The sequence below is a fragment of the Aspergillus pseudodeflectus genome (genome assembly GCF_044049435.1).
Source record: "Aspergillus pseudodeflectus strain CBS 756.74 chromosome Unknown BJX68scaffold_61, whole genome shotgun sequence".
NCBI classification, from domain to species: domain Eukaryota; kingdom Fungi; phylum Ascomycota; class Eurotiomycetes; order Eurotiales; family Aspergillaceae; genus Aspergillus; species Aspergillus pseudodeflectus.
Window position 1 is genome coordinate 42,691 of NW_027263837.1, and position 27,619 is coordinate 70,309.

Below are 27,619 nucleotides of genomic sequence, written 5' to 3' on the forward strand. Positions count from 1 at the left end.
GCTTTTGAACAAAGCTTTAGTTCCTTTTCCTGTAGCTCCTCTGCCTCCTTCCATCGTCCTTGTTTCCAGTATGTGGATGCCAGGTTAGCCATGCTAGTCAGAGTAGAGGGATGCTCTGGCCCTAGAACCCGACCATAGACCTCCATTACCTGCACTTCCAGCTCCTCTGCCTCCTTCCATCGTCCCTGATTCCGGTATGTGGATGCTAAGTCGGCCATGCTAACCAGGGTTAAGGCAATATCATGATCTCTTTCTCTCCTTTGTATCCCCAAAATGTCCTCGAACAATACAGCTGCTCTAGAGTATCTCCCGTCTGCTTGCAGACACCTCCCTACGTTCTGAACCAGTCTTGTGTAGTTCTCGCGCTCCCTTTTGAAATGACTTTCGTCAATCAATGAGAGTGCATGTGGTAGATATTCCCTCCATAACTTTCGGTTCTTATGATTATTGTCTGGAAACATCTGGTTCAGGTGGTTGGCTGCTTTTTGGATTTGCAGGCCAAATTGCTGTTCCCTCCTTAGCCAGTTCCGAGTCGAGAGGTGCACTAATCGGTGAAGACTTAGAGCTTGGTCTCCCACTTGCTCACTCACGAAGGAGAATGCCTTAAGCAGACCAACTGCATCAAACTTCTTCTTTTTCGAGGGAGCATCGGGAAGTAAGGATTGTGGAATATCGCGTGGGTTGATACACGCCATGAATGACAGATAGTCAGCTGCTAACGGATTTAGTCGCTGAACTTGCTGGAATGAGATTAACCAGGTAGTAGTAACCGGATTCTGAATGTCTTGATACCGCCCATCGTCTCCGAAATCTTCGCTTAGTAACTCAATAACATCTGACTCCTGCTCTTTCAAGAGTGCAATGTAGTCAGAGAGCTTGATGTCATTTGAGTTGATATAGGCCGCTGCCTGTGAGATTGCTAGGGGCAAAAAAGTTAACCGCTTAAGAAGAGTGATTGTTTCGTCTCTATTCCCAAGCAGCTCTTTCTTTTGCAGTGCCTCCTCCAGAATCTTCACACCAGTCTCTGCATCCGGTTCAGAGACAACGACCACAAAACGCGATGCTAGTCTCACCGCCAGCTTTCGATTGCGAGTGGTAAAGAGGATATGGCCCTGCTCACTTGGAGCCAAGAAATTTGCCAGTTCTGTTGCACCAGCACCATCTCCAACCCACATGTCCGTATCGTCTGCATTGTCAAAAATCAGAAGCCATTTCTGGCCGTTTATCTGACTCAAGTAGGCCTTGACACGCTCTTTTGCATCAGATGCCTTTACTTCCTGGAGTCCTATAGTTTGTGCAATGCCCATGAACGCTTGTTCAACGCTCGCGTTGCTGGTACACGGGATCCAGAAGATCGAGCATGTGGGGTCTCTCTCGCGTACGCGATAGGCTAATTCAACGGCAATTTGAGTTTTTCCTACTCCACCCAACCCACAGAGAGCGACCTTGAACGGTCCATCCGTCTTTCCGAATAGTTCTTCGATCATCGCGATTTCTCCTTCTCGGCCCACAAAACCAGGGTTTTTCCGAAAAGGTACCATCCAGTGGCGCTTTTCAGGCATTGATTTCCTAAGGTTACTAGCCTGCTCCTGAAAGGGGACCTGCATGAGAACAGCTTTCGCGTAGGCAGCGGCAACAAAAGCAGCATATGGTTGCCACTCTTTATGTTTATGAGAGTCGCAATAATCACAGACGCCTCGTATCACAAGTGATGGGATCTCATCCATAAGTCCAGCAGCCTCCATTTCGAAACAGAGGATATCGAGCTCTTGAGCGATCTGATCACGTGCTCTGGCGTCTTTCATCACCTGATTTCCAGAAGCGATCAAGCCATAGTGGATATAAGGCTTTGGTATCCGCTCGGGACGGTCCACCAGCTGGCTTGGATCGCAAGTTGCACAGTCAGGTCTGTTAAGTGCGTGATCATATGTTGGTTGAAATAGCTGGTCTTTTGATGGCCGGGGAAATTGTTTGCGTACTTCCTCCTGTTGAAGACTGCGGGCTATTATATCGCTGAGCGAGGCTTTTCTAAGCATGTTGTCGCTCTCCATCTGAGCAATGACTTTGAGTAATAACGAAGGAGGCTTGTTGAGCGATCCGGTCCTATGAAATCGTCCGCTTTGGAGCGTCTTGCCATAGTCATACTGAATGACCCCGCTTGAGGTGTCAGTGGGCTTGCTAACCACAATATCGCCAAGGCGGATATCAGGATTTCCCCCGGGAACCCCTCCTCCAACGCCGACCATCAGCCCAAATCGAACATTTTGGTAGGTCGACATCAGGTGTGAGACGGCAGCAGTCGCAGATGTGGTCCCATAGACACCAGTAGGAAGGCAGACCACCACCACATTATGGCCAGCAACACTCCCAAGTGTGTAGACGTTATGGTCAGATTCCGGTTGAGTTAGTCGAGGATGAACTTGGTCCAGGAATACTTTTGCAGCTGCCAACTCTAACGGCAAGGCGCAGATCCAGGCGACTGTGTACGAAGCGTGCGTGAACGTCATTTTAGTGGTCAAGTGTTGGAATAGCAGCAAGTACCCGGAGTAGCACTTGATCCGCTCCTTTGGATGAAAGACTTGTAGTTTGTCGGTAAAAATGAAGGATGCGAGGGACCATCGAACTTCAAGAAAAGGAGGGGCAACGAGGACTTGGGAGGTGAGGACAACGCACAGCCACGAGGCTGTCAAACAGTAAGACCAATCATGGCCTCGAGAAAATATCTCGAAGACAGCAGAAAAACAACACGAAATAAGCAGCTTACAAACAGATAATTTAGCAGCAATTCGAGAAATCCAGACTGATCGGGAAGAAAATCTAGATTGGGCTTTGATTTAGCTCTCTGGGAGATCGAGGTTTGCTGCCCTGATGGCTTGGCAATGAAGTCTGCTGAGGAATTCCCCTGTCATCAAAAAGAAGCCTGAGGCAGCCAGAAACCGAATGGGATAGGCACTTACGCTGTTTGACATGTTTGCTCCGTTGCTCGTGCCGCTAAGGGGCTGGCCAAGCCCATTCTCAAATGCAGCCTAAGGCATAAACTTGACTAAAATGGCTTACCCGAATTTGTTTGATGTGTTTGCATGTCTACGTCAACTTGACCCGCGACATCACTTCGACAAGCGTCCCATGGATATATCCATCTCGAAATGGCACGGCATCTGGAGCCCTGGCGGCGTACAAAGATTGTTCATATGATTCGTAGCAGAAGATTCACTTCATCCCAGATAGCAGAAAGCGCGGAATGTGATAGGCGAACTGTCTCGACAATCCGCAAAAACCTGCGATTGTTTGGCACTCCTGGGACTCCTTCTGTCCATATCGGCTGCCAACCAACCGTAAACCCCTTATATGATCGATGTCCTTCTCGATCATCTGAATGAACAACCCGGGCTGTATCTTGAAGAGATGGTTGGTTATTTGTATTATCAATTTGGAGCTTGGGTCTATAAATATAGCGTTCAACGTGCTCTCCCACGCTGGGGATGGACAAAGAAGCAGATGCAACGTAAAGCACAGGAACAGAACCCTCGTCTACGAGCTTTTTGCCAACACAAATTATCTAAATTCCACTCTTATCAGCTGGTCTTTGTTGATGAGTCTGGATGTGATAAACGAGTGGGATATAGGCGGACTGGCTGGGCCCCGCTTGGAGCTACCCCGGTCCAAGTATCAAAATTTTAGAGGGGCCAGCGCTATCATATACTGCCAGCATATGCCCAAGACGGCATTATTCTGTCTCGTATCTATAGTGGCTCAACCGATGCTGCCCTTTTCGAAGATTTCTTGGAACAACTTCTTCAGCATTGTGGGAGGTTCCCAGCACCAAAGTCTGTGCTTGTTATGGATAATGCTTCCTTTCATCACTCTCAGAGGGTTGAGCAGTTGTGCTCCAATGCATGAGTTAAACTTCTGTACCTGTCACCCTACTCACCGGATTTCAACCCTATTGAGGATACTTTGCCGAGCTGAAAGGTTATATCAAAAAGGTTTGGCCATCATTCGAGCGGAACCCCAAAAAAGGCTTTCGTGCCTTCCTCCGGGAATGTGTTTACGATGTTGGCGCAAAACGAGAGAGTGCCGAAGGCCACTTCAGACATGCGGGCATAGAGATCCAGGAGTATAATTAGATAGTGATTTAGGTCATTTGTTTGTTCGGTGATGAGCTTAGTAATAAGGTTGCTTCAATGTATATAAACAGTTGAGTGTGAAACCCAGCAGATAATATACTTCATTCGACGCCACTATCAGCCAGCGATCCTGAAACTTCACTTCCTCTCAGAACTCCCTGAAGGGCGGACCACTCAGGGATATCACGAATGAAACGGAGAGCTGTTTCCTCTTTTATACCCTTCTTGGTAAAGAAACCAGGATCCTGAGCGCCCATTATCAGCTCGAGGTCCATGCGATTTTCCAGCGTTACTTGGCAGGCCATCCGGATGTCAGCTCTATAGGCCTCTTCCGTGGCCCGTGACTCCAACCATCTCCAGTAATCCCTCACAGCTCCAGGCCCAGGGAGTACCAAATGGTTGAGAGTCGTGGGCTGCTGGGGCGGGGTTGCCACTCCCGTAGATTCACGTGCCCCCGGCTGTGATGGCAATACATTTATATTAATCGGGTGGTACGGCATATCCATGCTCTGGGCCTTTTTGGAGGCTGTTCTTCCTTGGCTTTGTGCGATTAGATCTTTCTGGATATCTTCTGGGACGTCATCATGGCCGTCCAATTTGCCACCATCCTCAACGTATTCGCTTAATCTAGTTAGAAATCGGCCGGTAAGTTTGTAATGTCTCTTGTCACGGGGGTTCACCCAACACCAGTCCGAACCCAGGGGGCATGAGCTGACTCTACAACGCATCTGCGCATAAACATGGTCCCAGCATGAAGGCCTTCCTGTTCGCTCTTCTTATCAGCAATATATGCGTCGCATTCAGCAAGCTGCGTTCTGGTCGTTGAAACACGGCCCCTTTTGTCACCCTTCCTAGATGCAGGAGTAGAAACGGCATCATCATCCGTTCTGTAGGTAAAGACAATATCAATTGTAAGTTTCTTGCCGATGCGAAGTAGATTGCTCCATTTACATAGCTGTTTCTCCATGGGTTTCCATTTGATGTTCTTCGTAGGCTCAAATTGTTCGAGATCACTCTAGTTTTTCTGATTAACAGATACCGTGATCTCCCGTCTGAGTCCGAATCTTCTTTAACCATTGATTCATCTTCCACCATGGTTAATTTCAACCTTTTCGAGCTTCCCGAAGAGCTCGTGGCTCAAGTCACCCACCATCTCAGCGCGAACGAATTGGCGTCTTTTGTCAGGACTTGCAAAACCTCTCACCGAATCGGCTATGACTCGCTTTATTCGATGCCCATTGCGGAGTTGCGAAGAGTGATAGACTGGGCGATGCTCAAGAACCAGGCACAGACGATGATCCATCTATTCCGATACAACTGGCGTATTGCTGCGAAGCACCCCAATCTCGCACACGGCCCTCTGCATTACGCCTGCAAAAAGGGCGAGGCCGCTCTCGTGCGCATTTTGCTCGACTCAGGGCTGCTGCCGAGCATGTCAAACTCCAGACAGTCATTTTCGCCCTTGGAGACTGCCGCCATGTATGGCCATACTGAAGTTGTACGTATTCTCGTTGAGGCGCGTGCCACAGCTGGGACACACAACTTCAGCGAAAATTTCTCCATCATCTGTCGAGGTCAGCCGGATCGCCTTGAGATAGCGCGACTTCTTGTCTCCCATGGAATTAACGTCAACGAACTGGATGAGGGCGGAAACAACTTTATGCACCACGCTTGTAAGAGGACACCGAGCTCTGCTGGCACCATTTGCAACGTGAAACTACTTCTGGATCTCGGGTTGGCGATTGATGGTTTGAATGGCAATGGGGAGACGCCACTCGCTCTAGCGTCTCGGTGCAGGTCCTCGGATGTTGTTCGGTTGTTAGTCACTCGTGGCGCTGATGTGAACGCTGTTGGCCCAGATGGGCAATCACCGCTACAAGCGCTTTTAAGTGAATCGGAAGATCCGTACGAAATTGCAAAGATCATTCTGAACGGTGGAGCCGTCCTCACTGTTGATTCCGGTCTGCACTTGATACGACATGCTTTTCTCAACGATTGGCCGCGCACTATCGCTCACTTGGTTGCTGCGTGGAGGGATCAAGTGTCGAATCTGCACTGTCCAGACCCAAATCTCGTGTTCTGTGCAGCTGCAGCTGCAGGAGACGTCGTATTCCTGGCGCAGTTGTTAGAGCATGGGGATGTGGATCTCAACTGCGAGGTTGAAGGGAAGACGGCTCTCGTTGCCGCTGCCGAATCAGTGCAGAATGGGGCTCTCTCATTCCTCATCCCACACGTGTCGAACTAGGATAAACGAAGCAAGAATGGTCGCACGGCGCTCCACATTGCTATCATTTGCGGTGAAGAGACTGCTGCTCGTCTGCTATTGCAACATACTAGATTCCTCAACATTGCCGACGATTTTGGGCGAACTCCTGTCCTGGATGCCGTGGAACATCAGTCTTCTAGATTTGTCCGCGTACTCTTGGATCAACTCATGGCCCCCAGAGGGACTTTGATGGACATACTTGAAGTCGAGCCTGATATTCTCAAATCTGGAAAATGCCATCCCAGCCCCTCCCATATGTTGCCCCCGGCAGTGGAACTAGCCGTGGAGCTGGGCAGGATCGACGTACTCTGCATTTTGCTCGAATGCAAGATGCCCTCAAAGCAGAACACCGCAGCTCACGTCTTCCGGTCACCGCAATCGAATCACGCCATGAAGATGCTGCAATCGAGCTGATCAAATGGGGCCTGCCACTCGAAGGCACGGACCAAGAAGACTACACGCCTCTGATGCGCGCCGCCGAAGCCGGCCAAGCCCGTGTCGTGCGCGTTCTTATCGAACGAGGCGTAAATATCGAAACCAAGTCCTCGACCAAGGAAACAGCCATGAGCCTCGCGGTCACTCGCAACCGTCCCGAAGTCGTTCGATGTCTTGTGGCTGCCAAGGCAGATTCCCGTAATCGAGATCACCCGGATGGGTTTAAGCAGCGCGACATAATGCACAATCTGTTTACCCACGCCGTCTTGAGCAATCATGGAGATGTCGTCCGTGCCCTCGCGCCGCTGTTTGACGTCAATGAGGCTAACCTGGGTGGCATGCGCACGCTATTGCATGTCGCGGCGAAGAAAGGTTATGTGAAAGTTGTCCGCAACCTGCTGGTATCGATAACGTGGGCGTTTCGGTGAAGGACGACTATGGACAGACAGCGTGGGATTATGCGATGCAGTCTTCTGTGAAATTTCCCAAGGAGCTACTCGATCGGTTGGGTGGTACCCACGCCCCGAAAATCGTTCCGCGACTCGGGCGGCCATTTCAGAATAGAACATACTAGCATAGAGCAGCTTACCCTGAATACTTGGTGATGTATATGGATGTCTGTTTTGTTTTATGAAATGGTTAATCATTAGTATTCTCTAGATATAAAAAACGTACGTAGTCCCATCCAACGGGCCCGGGGCTGAAGCTGTAGCCGGGGCCCTGGAGGCGGGAAATTTTGCCTGCGCCATCTATCCAAGCCGTCTGCGGAATTTCTGCATCACTTCTCGGCGGCCTCCTCGTAAACACAAAGCACCTCGGCCGAAAAGGCACAGGCGTCTTTCTATTCCTCTTCACACGCGCAACAATAAACGCATCTGTCCTCGGCTTTACACCTGCAATAGCGTTCTTCCAGAATCTCGTCTATGGCCTGCTATACTCCTATACACCGGAGCTATTTCCTGTTCCCGTACGCGGCACGGCGAATGGGTTAGTCGCTCTGGGTAATCGGCTATCTGGTCTCATGGCGCCGATTATTGCAGCGTATGTCGGGGTTGAGACAAATGTGCCGGGTTGGATATCCGCGAGCTTGTTAGTTTGTCGCGGGCCTGGTGTTTTTGGTTTTGCCGTATGAGACGAGGGGGAGGGCTGCTTTGTAGATTACTACTGGTGATTGAGCATGGCAGAAAAGGGGAAGTTTCATCACCTGCGCCCCTTCAACCTGAATTGTATTTTCGGTGACATCATAGTCGGGTATTGTAGCCCGATCAGGTCGCAGATTCGTGAAAGCCTAGTGACTGTGGCAACAAATTATTAATACAAGGCCTATGCTATTTGATAAGTAGAAGGTGAAATCTTGAGATAATATCTCGTCTTTTTCTGCAACCAAATCCGCATGAGCTGCCGCAGATTGGGCCATTCATATACGGGCAGAGAGCCACGTGAAGAGAATCGGGCTCATTATGGTCGTGGGGACTACTGCCATTGACCTTGGGGAGTGGCGAAGTAGCGGTATGTCCATGTCCAACGCTCCGCTGGTCTTTCATGGTTGATCTGCTGATCGCTGCCATTCGGAATTTCGGATGTGATAGAGCAGTGGACTACGCCTGCTCTCCTGTACCATACGTATTTGCGACACGGCTCCTGATAGGTAGTTATATAGGATGTGCATCTACCGCGAGCATAAACATGAGTGCTACCCTTATAATGTACGCCCATGTCGACCAGCTGAAGACTGAGCGTACCTCTGAAACGAATCTTGTTTCCCGGACACATGTTGAACTCGGAGAGGAAGAGGGAATATGGCGAAAAAGGAGGCAGCTGTGGCGCCGATCAGTAATCTTGAAATCCCATCTCCATACTCTATGCATCGACTTTGTTGGCGGACAATAGTCGATTAGTGAACCGACTCCGCTTGGTAGGGCTGTTTGATTAGCGAGACGCAGTACTTAGACTCGAAGAAATCATCGGTGGGACTTCTGTGTATTTCTTCCTCTTCAGTCCCTACATCTTCGACCGTTCTCCTTCAAAGACCCGCAAACAGAAAGGTGATCAGTCCGCTACCTCGACCATGGACTCCTACACACGCACATCTCTATCACCAACAATCTCGCTCTACACACCCAGGGCACCACCCACCAACCCCACAGAAACCACATCGTCATCCAAAACAGACCCAGCAAAGGTCCGCCCAACTCCGCCAACGCTAATCCTTCTCCTCGCGTGGATGGGCGCTACCCGCCGCCAAACAGAGTCTTATATACGGGGCTACATCGAGCTCTACCCGTCTACACAACCTACATTCCTCGTTATCTCCAGCGGAATTACCGACTTCGTCACGCTATCCCCTTCATCAACCACAGATAACGCCCGCAAATTACGCCCCGCACTCGATATCCTCGCTGCACACGCGCCAGAGGATACACTCGTACATATCTTCTCGAACGGCGGCGTGCGCGTTTTCTCGAACCTTGCGAGCGCCTACAAATCAGCACCTACTACTAGCGCAAGTTTCCCATCAGGAGAATCTCAAAGGGCACTCTTTCCCCGCCTGGCAATTGACTCCGCCCCGGGCCGCCTCACATACACCGAAACATCCCGCGCTGTCTCATCCGCGCTTCCACCCTCCCCGTTAGTCAAGTACCCCGCATACGCCCTCCTCTCACTTATTCTCGCCGTGTACCTCGGCCTCAAGACTGTACTCGGATGGGACGATCCGCTGGAAGTCGGTGCGCGGAGTCTGAATGATCCGGAGATTGTGGGTGTGCATGGGCGGCGGTGTTATTTTTATTCGAATGTGGATGGAGTTGTCAAAGCGGAGTTTGTTGAGGGGCATGCGGGTGAGGCACGGAGGAGGGGGTTGGGGACGGTTGAGATGGAGGTTTTTGATGGGTCTGGTCGAAAGGGCGAAGAGAGGGGTGGCCATGTGAGGCATGTTAGGGTTGATGCGGGGAGGTATTGGGGCGCTGTTGCGAGGTTGTAGGATTTGATGAAGTCAGTTAATTCTGACGGATACTCCAGTATACAATCCGGTGGTTGGATTGTAATGAGAAGATACTGGAATACAGGGTACAGAGGTTTATAACGCGTCAAGACGTTTGCGTCCAGCTGCAGGTCTGAGTCATGATAAAACGTTCACCATTCCCTCACAATCACCGTCTTGAGGGAAACAGGGAGAAGCAACGTGAGGCGTAAAGACTGTATTGCAGGTTTATGCGTCAAATAAGCATAGCAAAGCACGTAGCGAAATAGGCCAAGGCGAACCAGCCCACAGCTTCTGCAAAGCAAAGAGCATTCCCTGCTTCGGGTATCTGAAGCGGATAACCAGAGAGTATAACTCCATGTAGCCTTTCTTGTGAGCATGATGAATTGGCATATTCTCGGGGCTATTACTCGTTTCGTGGGGGAGTAGCACAGGAGACTAGACGGTATATGGCTTACAGAGGGTCTTCGTGCGTGTAGAACCAAAGCGGAAGCTTCGCGGGGTGACGATCGATATGGTGGATAGATGGGTAACCCCGCGTGTGGGATGAGCCGGCTTTGAGTTCCAGCCTGTGCAGGAGAGGAAAATAAGCTTCTTCTGCGGACAACCTGCGGGTGGTGGCCCGTTGTTTCCGTCGATACGGCGCTGCCAGCATGATGACGATCAGCTTCAGCCACGAGAGCCCGAAGTCCGTGTAGATGGGCCTGCACCTAGTCGACTGGGCCGACGCAGTCGTTGACGAGAGTTGAAGGCCTAGTACTCCGATGAATACAATGGGAAAAGCGTCTGCAAGGATACCGATACATTCCTGTACTCGACTAGAGCCGCTGCCCGTGTACTGTCGTGAGGCTCGAATATATACAGTCGGATTGCCACGTATCCATAAGCCTTACATCGTGGCGATGAATTAGTAAAGAAAGACGGAAGCATAATCCCACCCTTGAGCGCGCTCTTGGCTTCAAGCCCAGATCATGAGGAGTATGATGCCATGCCCTGTCTGACTATTTTTCGGCAAATGCCGTCAAGATGCACATACAGTATGTCAGGGGCCGAGAGTGATACAAAAAAAAAAAAAAAAAAAAGAACGGCCCGAGCCACGGATCGAACGCAGGACATCTCGCATATATGCTAAGGGTGAACCCCTGGGGTTGTGGTTAGTAATTCACCCGGGCGATGATTGGTTTATGCTTTGTGTTTTGAGTACATAGGCTTTTTTGACCGTATAGAGCAGTATAATAGAGACAGGCCTTTCTAATCTACCTGAAAGGGCACCTTTCTAGCATGTAGGTTAAGAGAGAGACAACAGGTGTTAGGGATAAATAGAATTGGAGCACTGATTCTTTTCATGATGTTGCTGTGGTGGACCAAGACACTTGACGACTGCAGCACGCGCATTTTGATTAATGACAAGCCGAGGGTGTACTTGCTTTATTCAGTGTACTAGGCCTGCACTATGCGAAGGAAGACCCGACGTCAAGACTATTCATTGGGTAGAGCTTGCGAGCCGCGATAGGCAGGTTATTTTCGGCGGAAAGTGGGGAGGCCCATGCTTTGACGGCCAATCTTCATCGTAAGACTGGTCTGTTCAAGCTTCAAGCACTTGGAGTGTCCGTTGTCTTTAGGGCCAAGCTCACCCGACTCGTCTCGCACAGCGGCAGACGCATTGGTTGTATGACGAGCGAAATATCGCTTCCTTCTGGAAGTTTCCCGTGGGCCAAACCCTGTGCTTATTCGCATAGATAATGGAACATTCATGAACGTTACTAATCGCAATATTCGCCTGACTGTGCAGGAGATGAGGTAGCAGTAGTAGTTTCAGGCTCTGCACTGGTGGCAGGGTTACAGCCAGAACCGAACAGACGTCTGGTCGCTCTGATGGAAATTCCACGACGCAATCTAATTTTAAGCATGGCCAATAATAATGGGCAGCCAAAGTGCTCCTTAGTGCGCTTGTGGCGGCGAGATTCCGGCATCAGGGCAGGTGGAGATATGCGAGTCGCGAGTGGGGCTGTTGGGGTCTAGCCCCGCCTGCGAGATTCAAGCTAGACAAGCCCAGTGCCACTAGAACCTTTGCGGAAATGCTGCTTCCCGATGAGGTTTAGTCGCACCATCGGCTCCCTGCAGCGAGAAGCACGGAATCATGAGTCCGAGGCAGCTCTATGGTCCTTCGGTTGTCTTCCATCCGATGCTTTCAACGAGTAGAGATATGGTGGAAGTCCACGAGCTCCGCGCCATAGCGACAAGAAGACCCGGCCGCTCCGACGATACGTGATATTAGTATGTCCTGTGTTGGGCCCAGTGAGAGATTAACCGAGCAGGTTGAGACGTCGCGCTATCATGTCGGAATCAACGTTTGGGTTTATGTCACAGGTATTTTTCGTGGACGGACTCTCTGGCCAGAAACCGAAGAGGGCGCGTGTTCTATTCCAGACGACGCCCCGCTCACACGCAGCGCGCGTGGCGCATGAAAAGCGCAAGGCAGTCCAGGCATCAAAACAGGTGCAACTCGAACCCAAAAAGGAGGAGCCGAAGCGTGGAGAGTTTCAGGGAGCGGTTATACGTTACAATGCTAAGCTGGCGGATATCCCGACATCGATAAAAATATGTACGTGCAATTAATGATAGCTCTGAGTCTATGCTGATATCTACCGGTAGACTGGAATGTGGTTGTTCCCGGCGTGAAGCCACTATTTACCCTCTTCAATACACGCTGTGTCACAAACGAAGAGTGGCTGCCATACATGGCACAGGATGTATTCTTCCACGCCGGCGCAGCAGCCATGCACGCGGCGCACGATCAACTCATCAACCCCGAGTTCCGCACTCGACCGTCTCAAATCATCTACGAGCATCGCGGCAAAGCAATGACTGCATTGCGCACTCATCTGGCGCGCGGAAAGGAGATGAACGATGCCGTGCTGATAACAGTGTGCTTCCTAGCCCTGCTGGAGCGCCGCTTCGACGAAATCGAGGCGCATAATACGCACAAGCAGATTCTCGGGGTACTCGTGGCTGCCCGCGGCGGGCTCGATGCGCTCTCGCCGTATATAAAGAGCGTCCTGATGCAGTATGAGTTTCCCTGGGCGATGGAGACGGGGGCCTCGGTGCTTCCCAGGACGCAGCGGCGGCAACCACTGTATCCATCTGTTCATTCGACTGAACTTTTGATCAAGCAGATACGCAGATTACCCGATGGATTCGCAATTCTTGCTCTGCAAGGAAAGCTTTCGACGCATTTGCTGAGTATACTAGAGCGCTTCATCCAATTCGAATCTGGAGAACTTGGGCTAGACGGTAGCCCATCACAATCTGGCTATATGTTCGACGACTTCTGGGACACGTTTCCGCCGCTTTCGCTGCGTGATACAGAGGAGCCATCGTTGGACAACCTGCTGTTTCTCTGTTTGCTAGTGTATGCGGGAGTCCGGTACAGTGCTATTCCTCCGGTGAATAATATATCTGTATGTATGCGGGCATCTCTTAAGGCGAAGCTGCTTCAATGCCACCAGATAAGGGAGCCAGAAGTAGAAGAGTGTTTGTATTGGATATGGACGGTTGCAGTTACGGCTTGGTGGCAGATGGACGGAACTCTGGATAAGCCGGGTATGGAGCTTCTGCTGCGGCAGCATATTCGATTTCGGTATCTTGGTAGTCAGAACGAGCATGAAACGGTTCTGAAAAGGTTCTTTTGGGATGATCGTTGTCAGAAGGCTTGTCGGGAACTGTTTGAGATGGCTGCCAAGGGCCAAGCCTCATCAGACGTATAATGCATGGGCCGTTCCTTCCATGTCCTTCCTTAGCCCCAATACCACGAGGATAGAATCAGCATTTGTGGATACTTCATGTTTGACTGGGTGCACCTCACAGTTCCTCATCGTTTAAGCAAGTCTCTTTGGTGCTAGAGTGGTACATGACTCGCTGTCCGACTGATATACATCTGCCTGCAGACAATATATACGATTACTCACCACAAAGTATATAATAGCATGGCGTCGTATAGAGCTTTAAGTAACCACTCCCTGCAGATCTTGGAACATTGGCGCACGTCATCTCTCCATCTCTGCTCTCATGTATCACGACGCCACGTTCCAACGGTAGATCGGCTGTTCTCCCCGATCTGGAAGAGTGTGTCAAGAAAGTCAGGATACCTCTCTGAGTACTGACGAGGAACAAAGTCTTCTAATCCTCACAGGAAGCAATCAAATCTTCCAGAGTCTTCATCTATCCCAATTCGTTGAGTCGTGCCCCTCACATGTAGATGACCTTGCGGCCGAGCTGCCTCCTCGTTCACATGAGAGAGCTCAATAGCTCTTGTAGAAAGCTTAGGCTCGTACACAATTTGCTTGTCAGATCTACCCAATCCCCCGGATCCGAGGCGGCGTCCGCGTGGTATACTTTGGCTCGGACATGTAGATCCGGCCGACTCGGCGGCGGTGGACTGGTAGGTGACAGCTCTCATGGAACCATCTAGGGCATCATCTCGCTACCATGCCTTACCTCGCTCCCGCTGTTCAATCAGAAGCTGCCGTTCACGTTCCGGAAAAGGAAATCGGCAGCATTCTTCCTATTCATCGAGCTCGCAACCCCCTATCGGCCCATCCCGCCATTCGTCGGCCGATCGCAATCCAGCCTTGCCGTGGGACCGCGTGGACACCTATCTCGGAGTCAAGCGTCGCCGCGAGGACTTAGCCATGGATGAGCCTTGGAGGCCCTGACACCTGCAGCATGGCAAGCAAATTGTGGATCCTCAAGCACGCCAACACCATCCCCAATCGAGGCGAATAACTTCCAGAAAGGGGATAGCTCACCCAAGTGTCAGGACGCCAAGCAATTAGACTTCTGAGTAATGCTGACCGGCAGTCGCGATCCTCAGCCCAGACTCGTCTTGCAGGCTTTAGCCTTTTTTCCCAGAGATTCAGCCCCTGGTTTCCCTTGAGCGTGCCTCGTCGCACTAGCTGCTCGATCATTACCCAACGCAGCAGTTGCGTCGCTGGTTCGGGCAAGGCTCGTCCTCCGCTGCTGACTCCACAGCCGTTAGGGCTTTGAGTGGCGGTCGGTCGATTCCTGGCACGCCTTACGCTAGGCCGCGTTAAGAAGTCGTCGGGACTCTTTGGGTTTAGCGGATTGAGCAGTTGTGATGCGGTTCCTGTGGAGATGCAGCCGTTGTTCGTGCGATCTTGAAGATTGACTGCGACTGCTCCAGGTTGAGGTTATTTCGTTGGCGGGTAGAGCTCGTATGGGGTGTTTGGAGGTCGTGGGTGCCACTCGTTGGGGTCCGAATAGAGACTGCTTTTGCCACTATATATCCGTCCATTCCCCTCGACTCTTTGGATGGATCATTGAAAACCAGCACCACAGTTCCACATCGTCACTTGAGACTTTCTCTGCAACATACACTCAGAGAACCATCAACATGGTATCATCAACCCGCTCAAGCCAGGCATTATCGTCACCATTAGACCCCAGCCTATTCACAGACTACATGTCCCTCGTGAACGGATCTTTTGAAACACTCGACGTCACAAGCCCCCAGTCCACAGACGCAGACGAGGATAACCTCACACCCAGCCAAACGCCATCCCCCAACTCCACAAAACAGGGCTCGAAGCGCGAGCCCCGGAAGCGCGGGCGGCCGAAGATGCTCGATGAGGATGGCGGCGAGGTGGCGAGCAAGGAGGTGAGTCAGCGATCAAGAGTTGTTTGAGGGGACGAACAATGATATTAACCCAACCCAGCGCCGAAAAGTCCAAGTCCGACAAGCACAACGCGCATACCGCTCACGCAAAGAAGAACAAATGGCCATCCTCTCGCGCAAAGTGTCCGAGCTCGAGCAGAAACTCCTCATCGTCCGTGGGCTGTATCTCAGCACACATGCCGCGGTGATGAGCACGGGGTTACTAGTCGACTACAGCGCGAACCCGAGCCTCAAGCTCCTGCAGGATAATCTGCAACTCCTCCTCGCAAACACAGACGTCCAGGTCCCGCCGCCGACGACGACGCCCATGTCCATGCCCTTTGGTAATCCGCATACCGACTCGTTGCAGTTTACGCCAGGGGTTGAGCCGTATCCGATGCTTATGGGGGATATGTTGCTGGGCCAGGAGATGGCACCGGTTATCATGCCTGATAAGGGGTATGATATGATGTTCTGATCGCGGCTTGCGAGATGAGGGCCGTTCAAACCTCAGTCGGCGGGAGTTGGGGTAGCGAGCGCTTGAGTAGATATTAGCAATTGCATAATCTCGGCGTCTATTGGTCGTTTTGTTTTTGCGCTGGGTAGGAAAGAAGGGGCTTCATGTGACTAAGTATAGCACATGGATAGACTTAATGTAAATAATGAATATATACCTATTGACTTCTAAAGCCTGTTCAACTGAGACAAGAAAAAGGAGTGTGACATGGCGCAAGACCCACGACAGCTGCACTAGTCCATAGCGATGTATCAACTCTGAAGTCTCGGAGATGATCAGATTGCGAAGCTGAAACAAGACGCCTAATATCCGCGGAAATAACACCACGCCGAACAAGCCCGAGATCTTTTCAGATTCCAGAGACTGAAACCTGAGCTTGGAAACCCGTGACGACGCGGTCGAATCTTCTTTGGGGAAAAGTCGGGATGGGCCGATCCGCCTTGGCCTTGCTGCTTGGATATAACGGCCCAAAGTTTGATGCACGTTGTGATATTGTCACGTTGTGATGGAATAATTGGGGCGCGGGTTCGTAGTACCCCGTCGATAGCTGTGCTCTAAATTTAGCTCCCAGTCGACGTCCATTCTCTTCTTGCCTTGATTCGTGGGCTCTTTCCGTTAATCTTGGCGGTTGTTTTTCTGGCTAGACTCTTTATCACTTTGTCTACTGCACTCTGCAGTTGGAGGCTACACGGATGTGCACAAGACCCTAAAGGTGTGCATTTTATGACTACATGCAGTCCACGTTGGACATGACGGCGGACTCCAACCTCTACACTTACCCCCCCTTGCCTTCCGATGAGGTGTATGTGGCAGGGTCGCTACTCGGTTATGAAGTGCATACATAGCAAGAAGCACTATCGTCGGACCAAGATCACTCGCGAATTGCCAGCCGGACACATTCTGGTTTGTATCAGTGATAATAATCCGCGATATCCACGTTGACAGCCCAAAGCCCGTGAGGTAAGCCCTAACTGGGACCATCCTACTCCTGGTTTGCCTGGTCGTTGTGGGGGGCACGGGAGGATTAGGTCTGTGGATACGCGCCGTATGCAACGGGCTAGAGGACTGCAGGGGGACGTAAAAACCACAATAAAAATGATCTCCCTGTTGAAGTCGTGGCTACTGAAACTAAGCAGACCGTATATGTGTGAGTGATATGTTACCAGCTTGCAATCGCATTATCTTTTATACAGACATGATGCTCGGCCTGGAAACGGTGGCATGTTGCAGAACCATGAACTTCTCGGTAGTCAAGCCTGTCTGGGTAGATACTTCTCATGATGCGTACTTGAGAGTCCATAACGGTAGGACGATTAGGCAACGAACTGTAAGCCGATGTATGCATAATCCTCCCTCACCAGCAATCTACAACTTCGACCGCCCCTTCCCCGTAAAATGATACACAACATGCTCAAAATCCCCGGTCGGAAAAACATACAACCACTTCAACTCCTCCTGCTCACAATTCTCAACAGAATGCTCCATGTCTCCCGGAATGAACACCGCACTCCCCTTTTCGACATCGTATCGTACCCCGTTAATAGTAACGATCCCCCGCCCTTCAAGGATGTAGTAGATTTCGGCCTGGGCATGATGATGACTGCAGAGGTAGCCGGAGTATCCTGGACATACGGCGATTCCGGCGGATAGATCGGTCGTTGGGGTATTTGGTTGGCTGAAGAGTGTGCGCCACGTGACTTTGCCTCGGGTGGGGTCTGGAAATGATTCGATTGGGAGGGTGTGGACTTTGTTCGCGGAGAGGACGACTGGCTTGGGGATCATAGGTTTGGGAGTGGGGTTGGACATTGTCTGGAATGTGTAGGCGGTTGTCGAATGCCGACCAAGGGGCTTCGAACGGGGCACTTCCTTATGGTCTATCAGGTTCCTTGTGCGTATATTGAGCAAGCTGGTCTCCGCGAGTTCCCTACTCTGATCGAACAGGGGCTGAGTCTGGATAAAGTTTTATAGATATCGGGAGATGGATGTATGTATGTACTCCGTATACCTGACGTCACGAAGCAGCCGAATTAATTATTAGTGATCGGATCTCCAAATCTTGGCGTTTTTCGAGTGGTAGAAACGACGCTGGATTCTGGAGTCTGCTTCCACCATAAAGTTCACTAAATCTGGAATCGCCAGTTGTGCCTCAATTTGGCAGTCATACTAATAGATCCAGACTAACTTTGAGGCCGACGGCCTATCCGGATGCATGGTTTTGGACACCAGCATGCATCAAATGCCCCAATGCGGATTTATTTGCGAAGCCGTACATCTCCGCGAAATATTTTACTAGAGAAGGGCAACTGCATATCGCATACCTTGGGGATAACAGTAGGACGTTTGGGCTCTAGGCTAGGGTTACTCCAGATTGCGACCAAATGGAGTTTATTTACCCTGGGCGGTGCGCCGGCCGGCAATTAACCTCATAGATGATTCAATACTATTCCCGTAGTCATGCATGCTCTGCGGCTAAGACGTGCTCTCAAGGCGGGTAAACCATATTATCTTGTTCATCGCGCTGTAGCTCCGTGAGTGTCTGCGAGAGCTCATCTCCAAGTCCCGAGTAGACAATGAAAACTCTGTAGTTTCCCATATCAAGGACGGAGACTCCGCCCCACCTCGCCCACCATCATGACAGAGCGCAACGAAATCCTACAAGCATACAAAGCGGAGATAGAAAATAAGCTAGGGTCTTGTGAGGATGCTCCTCCGCAGCCATACAAAGGGCCCCGATGGCCTGCGCCACCTCGTCCTCGATATCTCGGTGGCACGCAGATCATCGCCCAACTGCCCGGAGTCAACGCCACACCCTACTACATTCCCACTGTCGTCAGCCAGTCCGTCGGACTAGGCAAGAAACCGGCCCGTCTTCTGGCGGCCGCCAACTTTGTCCACTACATCTCCTTATCGTACCTTGGGATGAGGCTCATCGACAACTGGGGCCGACGCGCAATGCTGATCCGGAGGTCAGGCAGCTGCGTCTGCTATTTTCTGCTTATGCTTCTGATATAATTCAACCAGTATACGGGTGATGACGCCTGCTTGTACAGCTATATCATGGCCTCTGTCGCGATAATATCCCTCTTCCACGTGCTCTTTGGCGCGGCTGTGCAACACCGACATCAACTCCCTACACATGCAAGTGACAGGAGCTTCCGCAAGCGTCGCCCCACAACGGGCGATCAACTTCCTGGTCGTGCATGTCACACTGATTGAGCTCAAGACCTTACAGTGGCGTTTCCATCTCACCTGAGTGTTTTCGAGGTATTCTCAATCCTGATCATCTACTTCCTATATTCCGAGACGGCGAATAGGAAGGTAGAGGATACCGATATCATCTTTAATGAGGGAATACGACCCTTGGCTCTCTGGTGCAAGGAGGCGACATAGGTGAAGAGTCCGGCTAGGTTTGTTGCAGTGGATGTGGAGCGGGTTGAGGACGCGAGGATTGCGGTAAATCGGAATTTGGGGTCTCGGGTTTAGCAAATCAAGTAGTTGATTCTAGAAAAAGTTGACAGTGGAAACAGAGTGTGCGAATGAATAATGCGCTCGATTATATTTTCTCCCACAAGGCCATAGAGCCAGACAGAATACTAGAAAGCTACACTTGCGGTGACACTTTCCTAAAAATAGTTGAATAGAAACATAGTCGATTTTTGACTCTTGGAATCGCCGCGCAGGTACCAAAGTTGCAAGCAGCCGGCAAGATCTCCAAGCTCACTAATCCAATACTACACGACTCAGCGTCCCCGAATATTCGAGTCTCTCCAACTGGACATGCTGACGAACTGATCGAAACTTCCTTTATTAATCCAGATTTTCTATCCGACTAATCACTATTTCGCGGCGGGCTCACCCACAAGATGAATGCAAGCAATCCATAAATACACCATCAACACCCCAGTCCAACCCTCGAACCAGAAGTACCACAACTATCTTAAAGGAGTATTCACTGAAAATGGCAGCCCCAATGCAACAACTCGCCGCAGCATGCCTGCCCGCCTACGTTTGCCCCCCGGGAACGAAAATGCACCTACTGAATCTCGGCACGATGAACGTCGATGAGGGGTGGTATGTCTATGTCACGGTCTACAGGCTTTCTCGAATACTAGGAGGGATTGTGCTAATCAAGCAATATTTAGGCTCCTCGTCGGCGCAAATGGCGGCACAGCGAGTAACCCCAACCCGACGAACAAGCGCCGCGACCTTATGCTCATTGCGGGATTGATCGAGCATCCTGAGATGGGACTTATTCTTTTCGAGACGGGGAGTGCCGAGGATGTTGATCGGGTACGGTTACAACCCATTCAATCCCCTTCAAAATACCCCTCCTTCCGCAGCAAATACTAACACATGATACAGCAATGGGGCCCAGTCTCAACAGACCTCTTCCCCCGAACCCGGTACGAAGAATTCCACCACCTCCCTGCAGCGATCAAGCGCGCGGGCTACGACATCAAGGACGTCAAGGCGGTTATCATGGGCCATTTGCATCTGGATCATGCGGGTGGCCTCGAGCATTTCCGCGATTCGGGCGTGCCGATTTATGTGCATGAGGAGGAGTTTAAGCATGCGTGTTGGGCGGCGGCGACAGGAGCCGATGGGGCGGTATATTTGTGAGTCGACTCCTCCAAGTCAAACGTTCTCTGGATGCAATGAGTAGATGCTGATGAAAGTTACGCAGAGCCGACTACCTCTCCCTCGACCACCTAAACTGGATCACATTCTCCGAATCGCAATACGACCTCTGCACAGGAATAACCCTGTACCACTGTCCAGGCCACACACCCGGCCTCTGCATCATGCAAGTGAACCTAAAAGATGACGGGACATTCATCTGGACGACGGACCAGTTCCACGTGAAGGAGAACTACGAGCAGAACCAGGCGCAAGGGTGGCTGCTGCGCGACCACAAGGCGTGGCATGAGAGTGGGAAGTTTATCAAGAGGTTGCAGAGGCTTTTTAGTGCGAAGCTGATTTTTGGGCATGATTATGAGACGGCGGATTCGTTTATGCAGGCGAAGAAGGTTTATCAGTGATAGCTTCGGTGGTTTTTGCAGGTGGTCGGAGGAGGGATAGTAGGTGGTTGGGTTAGTTTTATGTATTATGAGTTGTGAAGTCATTTTTGAATATTACTCTATCCTACAACGTATATTAGGTTGCTCGGATGATTCAAGTCGCGATGTTATCTTAGGAGTTGTAGACTTTCCACGCGAGGCTCTCCAGTGTTTTCCCGACTCTCGCAATCGAGCCCTACCGATCTCCCCGCATGCGCAATCCATATTTTCCCCATATGACGTCAGTAAGCTCTGATTTCTCACTCACTCAAATCTAAGTATAATAAACTTTTGGAGCGGCTCAGCATTGTGGATTAGTCGATCGATTAATGATCATGGTGCGCGGTCCAATCGGAGTCCGGGCTGGTTGCCCTGATTAGTGATCTCCTGCTTAGCAATGCATCAACTACCACGAAAGCCGATCTGTATAGAGTTTGTGAGTGTTCTTGATTAATCACTGGCACGGTAGCTTTCCGGAAGGTTCGGTATATTGGAGGGGGGAGAAGGTATATAAACTACGTCGTGCGGTCGTCTGTTGGGGTCTGTATCGCAGCTCATCTTCCAATACTCTCCACATCATTCACGCGCATCACTCAATAGACTCAAAATGTCTTCAGGATACAAGAACATCATCCTCATCGGAGTCCGTCACCCCTCATCTCACACAGTCATGGAGAAACATAAACTAACCCTTCACAGGGCGGCGGTTCTCTCGGCAGCGTCCTGCTGAAGTCCCTCCTCTCCGAACCCTCCTTCAACGTCACCGTCCTCGCCCGCGAATCCTCCAAGGCCCTCAATAGCATCCCATCAAGCGCAAATGTGATCAAAATCGCCGACAGCTACCCCCTCGACGACCTCGTCTCGGCCTTCAAGGGGCAAGACGCCATCGTCAACGCCATCACTAGCTTCTCCGTCGCTGAGCAGCTCAAGTTCATCGATGCGGCTATTACAGCCGGCGTCAAGAGGTATCTCCCATCGGAGTATGGGCTTGATAACAATACCCCTGCTGCGAGGGATCTCTCCGTTGTCTTCCGCGACAAGGGGCTTGTGCAGGATTATCTCCGTGAGAAGGAGGGGACCGGGTTGACTTGGACGACTATTGCCTGTGGGATGTGGATTGGATGGTACGGCCACTTTCTTGACCTCATGTGACGACGGATACTGACAATCCGGCCAGGTCCATCCGCAACAACTTCCTCGGCCTCGACTACAAGAACCGCACCATCACACTGACCAACGACGGCAAGGGCCGCTTCTCCACAACAACCCTCGCCAACACCGCACTGGCCCTAAACCGCATCCTCCTGTCCCCCGCCGGCAGCGCAAACCAGATCGTCTTCCTGAGCGACTTTGCGACAACGCAGGAAGAACTCGTGCAGACGATCGAGCGGCTCACCGGCGAAAAGTGGACGCGCAAATCGATAAATACTGCAGAAGCCATCCCTGCGCTCAAGGAGGCGTTTAACAATGGTGAGACGTTTGCGGGGTATGGGCTGATCAATATTGGGTTTACAGAGGGGTCTTTCAGTGGGCATTTTGAGCCGGTGAAGAAGTTGAGGAATGCGGAGTTGGGGTTGCCCAAGAAGGAGCTTGAGGAGGTTGTTAGGGAGGCGTTGGGTGAGGTTGGACATCCGGGTTTCTAGTTGCGATCATATGAGAGAATAGACGGGTGGTTCTATAGAGTATCTGATGGTTTTTTCTCAAACGCATCGAGATCTTCCATTGCCAGAGCTGGATTGTTTGGATCAAGGCAAACATCAGACCAAATATTCTGCGCTCCTTGTTCGGAACCTTTATATCTTTTCTTATTTCACAAAAAAGCTTCCCTCCTATGCATATTTTTAGAGGCAAGGGGTTCAATGGAATCTCAAACGCAGAGTGGATATCCACGTGGAAAGGACCCCTTGTGACAGCACGTGTGTTGAGAGTATATGAACATGGTTTGGCCGTAGACTCTAGTAACAAATCCTTATCTATACCTCTATATTCTGTTCTTCATAAGCCTGGGGTGTAAACATGTTTTCGTACCATACCACAACCCAAGATATATATATCTTGGATGGTGCTGTACAGAAGGTCTTGAAGGAATGGAAGAAGAAAGACTGTTAATGGACTGGCTTCGTATCAAGATACATGCAGTAAGAGGTAGTCCAACGAGGGGATCAGTCCGAGAATATACATCAGCTTTCGACTGTACTTGAAATCCTGTTGCCGGTGGCAAAGTCTGGGCCTGGCGATCCGAGGCAGCACGTTCCGCCCTCGGCTCCACCTCGGGGCATTGTCTTTGCGCGTCGGAGACCGACACTCTTCCACCTAGAACAGGTCATCGATGATGCTTTCTGTCATCTGTCTCCTGCGAGACGATCGCGGTGTGCTGGATTGCAGATTGTGTCGCCACCGAGGTCATCGCTCGTCACACGAGGACAGTCCATCAAGGATGATGCCAAACAGCATTTGTAGCCGAGCATGTTTGCTTATTTTCTTTCCAACGCGACCGAAAGCCGTTCATCCAAGCAGAGCAATATCGGACTTAATTACTCGGTTTTGCATTGTGGGGTCGATCTCCGAGAACCTTAACGAGTTCTTTCATGTCCATGTATCATCATTGGCCACCGCGGAATCGGGCGCGATCAGATGCCAACGACAACAAAGAAACATAAGCATGCAGAAGCAAAAGAATAATCGGGAGCAGGATTCCGCGGCACTAGATTGATAAGCCCGAGCTGGTCTGGCTGGCTTGGCTTATAAGAAGCAGATGGAGACGTCATTATCTTATCACTCAAGGTGGATCCTCCGGCAAAATATTTTCTCTCCAATTCTCCAGCGAATTTTTGTCCAGTTCACTCAGGGGTCATTGTCGCAGTCGCTGCCATCGTCGCAGTCGGTTTGCAGTCGCCATGGAGGACGAACAGCAGAAGAATGAGCTGCAGCAGGTCAAGACGAACCAGTCCATCGCCGACACCTTTTCGCTCCCCCGCGAAGTCGCGTTCGTCATCATAGTATGCATGTCGCAGTTCATCACGCAGGCCAACGTCGGTATCTGCCTCTCGCCCCTTGACATTATCGGCGACCACTTTGGCCTCAGCAATCCCGGCCAACTCGCCTGGTTCCTCGCCGGTTACTCGCTCACGGTCGGCACGTTCATCCTCGTCTTTGGCCGCTGCGGCGATTTGTTCGGGTACCACCGCATGTTCATCATCGGCTTCCTCTGGCTCGCGCTGTGGTCGCTTGTCGCGGGACTGAGCGTCTACTCGAATTACATCCTCTTCATCTTCGCGCGCGTTCTGCAGGGCCTCGGACCGGCCATGCTCCTCCCCAACGGCCTCGCGATCCTCGGCGCAACCTACGCCCCCGGCAAAAAGAAGGACATGATCTTCGCCCTCTTCGGCGCAACAGCCCCCAACGGCGCAATCATCGGCGGCGTCTTCGCCGCCCTCTTCTCCCAGCTCGCCTGGTGGCCCTGGACATACTGGTCCATGGCGATTGTCTCGGTCGTCTGCGCCGCAATCGCCCACCTCGTCATCGTCCCCATCCGCCACCAGAAACCCGCCGATAACATTTACACCTCGCTCGACATCCCCGGCGCATTCACCGGAATAACCGGCCTCGTCCTCGTCAATATCGCATGGAACCAGGCGCCGACGGTATCCTGGGCCGAGCCCTACGTGATCGTCCTCCTCATCCTCGGAACCCTCTTCCTCGCCGCCTTCTTCGTCGTCGAGTTCCGCTTCGCAAAACACCCGCTCATCCCCTTCCACGCCTTCTCCGCAGACGTCTCCTTTGTCCTCGCCTGCGTCGCGACCGGGTGGGGGTGCTTCGGGACATGGATCTTCTACTCCTGGCGCTTCCTCCTCGACATCCGCGGCGCGACGTCCCTCCTCGCTTCGGCCATGTTCATCCCCCCGGGAATTTCCGGCCTCATCGCCGCATTCGCAACGGGCTACCTCATGTCGCGCATCCGGCCCGCGTGGATAATGTGCATGTCCCTGAGCGCATTCACCCTCGGCACAGTCCTCATCAGCATCGCCCCGGTGCACCAAACATACTGGGCGCTCACCTTCGTCTCGCTAGTCGTAATCCCCTGGGGAATGGACATGTCGTTCCCCGCGGCGACGCTGATGCTCTCGAACGCCGTCAAGAGGGAACACCAGGGGTTAGCGGCGAGTCTGGTCACGACGGTCGTGAATTACAGTATTTCTTTGAGTTTGGGGTTTGCGGGCACGATTGAGAGTCAGATTACGCATGGGGAGAATAAGCAGGAGAGGCTGAGGGGGTATAGGAGTTGTTTGTATTTTGCGATTGGGCTTGGTGGACTGGGTTTGGGGATTAGTGCGCTTTATACGCTGAGGAGTTATACGTGGGGGAGGGAGAAGAATGCAGAAGAGGAGAAGGAGGAGGAGGAGGGGTAGAGGTAAAGTAGATTATAATGTTCATAGATATATTACTCGATTGCAAGACAATCTAGATAATGTTCATGTCATTTCATTGGCCCTTTCCTCTCTTTTGGGTTCTAGTTCTGGCTTCATTAGCGCATGTTGAGGCTATACTGGTACTGTTGGTATCTCCGATCGAGGATCGCTGGATGAGATCACGCAAGTGCTTTCCATTCAGTCATCGCTACAAGAGCGCGCCAACCTCGTTAATTAAAAATTGATTAGCGGTTTGTCACTCGTCCCGAGCTCGTCCCGGTAGAAAGGCTCCCTGTCTATACCCAGTGACAAAGAGGACAAAACAACACTCGAGCCTCAAGACAACCGAGAAAGAAATGAGCGTATTGATTGCAACATTTGACTACTTTGGTAGCTATCATACAGACTCAACTAACAAGAGGCTGAATTCAACACTACTATTTGGAGTAGTCGTTTGCGCGGTGATCGACAAGGAGGAAACCGGCCTGATTAAATACCCCGACTCTCTCTCACCAACACATGGGATCCGAACACAGCCTGGCCGATGATCAAACCATCGCAGGCTGCCCAGCGAACGGCCATGCGGGAAAGGGCTAGCGATCGCTTTGCCCAGAGACTATTGGGCTCGGCAGGAAGCTTGATTGGGGGCTTCGCTGAGAGGCATCTTGCGCCGCTAGTGCTTACATGGGGCTCGAGCCGTAGGTCTGACATTGGTGTCGGATAGAGTGGGAATGAAATAGGCAGTCTAGGTGTATCTATAAGCGGATCGTCGTAGAGCGTGGTGCTGCAGGCTTTGCATAAGTATAAAACGGGTGGTCCCATCTTATAGAGAACGTAAAATCACCCATTTACAACTGTATCCGTTATGTTCCTTACCAAACTCGTCTCACGCGTGTTCCTTCACCACCCTCGCTGCAGTGGTATCTGCTCAGCCTCTTCCAGATAACATGATGATTGGAACCGACGGCCCAGCAGACCCGGCAACAAAGGCCTACTACATCTACCACACAGGCCTAAACGTGCGAGACCTCAACGCCAGCAAGCACTTCTACGGCGACGTCCTTGGCGTGCACTCAATGCTCACAATGCAGTATACGCCATCCTTCTCGCTCACATACATGGGTTTCGCGCGGATGGCCGAACCTGACAGGGTTCCAGGCGGGCGCGGAGCTCCCCCTCGAGAAGAATAATAGCGGAGGCATAGTGAAACTCCTCCACATCTCGGAAGCGAAGAGTTAGTGCAGAATGAAGCAACCAAGCAGGTGAGTGACGGATAAATTCTCGAGACTTGGACCCATTGTCCCAAATATTGTTACTGCGGTCATTACTCGGCGTCATGATTTAGATGGACTAGAAAAGCAACTGAGGGCGAGGAAACATACGTTGTATACCTGCTCCGAATACGACCACGAGGCTAGCTGGAGAAGAACGGGAAAAGCTCGGAAACAGCAGCATTTACAAACAGTAAATTGAGTACTCGACCTGGAAAAGCCGGACAGTTTCGAGTACGTTACTGTGCGTCGGGAAGCTAGGCTCAGTGAAGTCCGTCCTCTTGGCCAATGTCGTGGATGACCTCATTTTGGACGCAAATACAACAGCAGCGATGGCGTATTTCTTTTGCCAACATGATGCTGTTGAGAGCTTGGAAGCATGAACCGTGATTGGGTGCTTGAGTCGCCAACTCTTGCAGCCTATCCAAGACCTCATTCCGGCGTCTGACTTCCTTCTAGAGCCCCCAGTCCGCGGCGCGTCGTCGGCGCCCTCTCCCTTGCCTCCCGAGATGGTGATCTTCAGGTAGTCAGGTTCATTGTTTCCCAGGGAACTATGATTCTCGATTCAATAAACATGAGGGGCGAGGCCCCTCTTTGGCTAGCTGCGGCAGAGGGACACCACGCTGTGGTGGACGCTTTGCTTTCCGCTGACTGTATTTGGGTAGGCAAACATGATAACAAAGGGGCAACCCCTTTCTGGATTGCGGCATGCAACGGCCATACAAAGGTGGTCAAGGTTCTCGGAAACTTTGCGAGTGACAGTTACATTGTCGATGTGAACGGCCGCGACAAGTCAGGAATGACAACATTGGATACAACAGTACTCAAAGGTCATGAGTCAACTCTACTATGTCTACTAGAGAACCCTCAAGTCTGGATCGAC

The 27,619-nt window shown here is 51.4% G+C and overlaps 10 protein-coding genes across 10 annotated transcripts in view; 8 read left to right on the forward strand and 2 right to left on the reverse strand.

The window, feature by feature from the left end:
* The window catches only part of BJX68DRAFT_258286 (purine and uridine phosphorylase), a gene marked incomplete at both ends in the record, with an annotated part of 3,813 nt that extends 1,306 nt beyond the window's left edge, over positions 1 to 2,507 (reverse strand). The window contains 2 exons of the mRNA XM_071043503.1: positions 11 to 632; positions 771 to 2,507. Of these exons, the coding sequence (XP_070894295.1) occupies positions 11 to 632; positions 771 to 2,507 (2,359 nt within the window). The remainder of the gene's footprint in view (positions 1 to 10; positions 633 to 770) is intronic.
* Positions 2,508 to 5,220: 2,713 nt separating this feature from the next.
* Positions 5,221 to 6,372, forward strand: BJX68DRAFT_271379 (ankyrin repeat domain-containing protein; the record flags this gene model as incomplete). The annotated part of the gene is made up of 1 exon (XM_071046929.1): positions 5,221 to 6,372. One exon carries the CDS (start codon positions 5,221 to 5,223, stop codon positions 6,370 to 6,372), a length of 1,152 nt encoding a protein of 383 aa, XP_070894296.1.
* A 1,916-nt stretch (positions 6,373 to 8,288) lies between these two features.
* BJX68DRAFT_258289 (uncharacterized protein) lies at positions 8,289 to 9,808 on the forward strand (the record flags this gene model as incomplete). The annotated part of the gene is made up of 2 exons (XM_071043504.1): positions 8,289 to 8,337; positions 8,976 to 9,808. The coding sequence occupies 2 exons, from the start codon at positions 8,289 to 8,291 to the stop codon at positions 9,806 to 9,808; spliced, it is 882 nt and encodes a 293-aa protein (XP_070894297.1).
* Positions 9,809 to 12,145: 2,337 nt separating this feature from the next.
* On the forward strand, positions 12,146 to 13,575 carry BJX68DRAFT_271381 (uncharacterized protein; the record flags this gene model as incomplete). Its single annotated transcript, XM_071046930.1, has 2 exons — positions 12,146 to 12,413; positions 12,464 to 13,575. 2 exons carry the CDS (start codon positions 12,146 to 12,148, stop codon positions 13,573 to 13,575), a joined length of 1,380 nt encoding a protein of 459 aa, XP_070894298.1.
* Positions 13,576 to 15,221: 1,646 nt separating this feature from the next.
* BJX68DRAFT_271382 (bZIP transcription factor) lies at positions 15,222 to 15,960 on the forward strand (the record flags this gene model as incomplete). The annotated part of the gene is made up of 2 exons (XM_071046931.1): positions 15,222 to 15,485; positions 15,544 to 15,960. 2 exons carry the CDS (start codon positions 15,222 to 15,224, stop codon positions 15,958 to 15,960), a joined length of 681 nt encoding a protein of 226 aa, XP_070894299.1.
* Positions 15,961 to 17,364: 1,404 nt separating this feature from the next.
* BJX68DRAFT_271383 (RmlC-like cupin) lies at positions 17,365 to 17,805 on the reverse strand (the record flags this gene model as incomplete). The annotated part of the gene is made up of 1 exon (XM_071046932.1): positions 17,365 to 17,805. The coding sequence occupies one exon, from the start codon at positions 17,803 to 17,805 to the stop codon at positions 17,365 to 17,367; it is 441 nt and encodes a 146-aa protein (XP_070894300.1).
* An 825-nt stretch (positions 17,806 to 18,630) lies between these two features.
* BJX68DRAFT_271384 (uncharacterized protein) lies at positions 18,631 to 19,011 on the forward strand (the record flags this gene model as incomplete). The annotated part of the gene is made up of 1 exon (XM_071046933.1): positions 18,631 to 19,011. The coding sequence occupies one exon, from the start codon at positions 18,631 to 18,633 to the stop codon at positions 19,009 to 19,011; it is 381 nt and encodes a 126-aa protein (XP_070894301.1).
* Positions 19,012 to 19,957: 946 nt separating this feature from the next.
* Positions 19,958 to 21,048, forward strand: BJX68DRAFT_278845 (N-acyl homoserine lactonase family protein; the record flags this gene model as incomplete). Its single annotated transcript, XM_071048613.1, has 4 exons — positions 19,958 to 20,070; positions 20,142 to 20,289; positions 20,362 to 20,615; positions 20,684 to 21,048. The coding sequence occupies 4 exons, from the start codon at positions 19,958 to 19,960 to the stop codon at positions 21,036 to 21,038; spliced, it is 870 nt and encodes a 289-aa protein (XP_070894302.1). The 3' UTR covers positions 21,039 to 21,048.
* Positions 21,049 to 21,565: 517 nt separating this feature from the next.
* On the forward strand, positions 21,566 to 23,164 carry BJX68DRAFT_246096 (aromatic alcohol reductase). The gene is made up of 3 exons (XM_071041600.1): positions 21,566 to 21,699; positions 21,756 to 22,180; positions 22,234 to 23,164. Exons 1-3 carry the CDS (start codon positions 21,664 to 21,666, stop codon positions 22,697 to 22,699), a joined length of 927 nt encoding a protein of 308 aa, XP_070894303.1. The 5' UTR covers positions 21,566 to 21,663; the 3' UTR covers positions 22,700 to 23,164.
* Positions 23,165 to 23,953: 789 nt separating this feature from the next.
* Positions 23,954 to 26,411, forward strand: BJX68DRAFT_258292 (MFS transporter; the record flags this gene model as incomplete). Its single annotated transcript, XM_071043505.1, has 2 exons — positions 23,954 to 25,413; positions 26,384 to 26,411. The coding sequence occupies 2 exons, from the start codon at positions 23,954 to 23,956 to the stop codon at positions 26,409 to 26,411; spliced, it is 1,488 nt and encodes a 495-aa protein (XP_070894304.1).
* Between the last annotated feature and the right edge of the window lie 1,208 nt (positions 26,412 to 27,619).

What these genes read in the sequence shown, in the direction of transcription:
- BJX68DRAFT_246096 (XM_071041600.1), top strand. Translation starts at nt 21,664, where the DNA reads ATGTCTTCAGGATACAAGAACATCATCCTCATCGGA. An exon ending in AGAACATCATCCTCATCGGA is followed by an intron (nt 21,700 to 21,755) that starts GTCCGTCACCCC and finishes AACCCTTCACAG; the next exon opens with GGCGGCGGTTCTCTCGGCAG. An exon ending in TGTGGGATGTGGATTGGATG is followed by an intron (nt 22,181 to 22,233) that starts GTACGGCCACTT and finishes CAATCCGGCCAG; the next exon opens with GTCCATCCGCAACAACTTCC.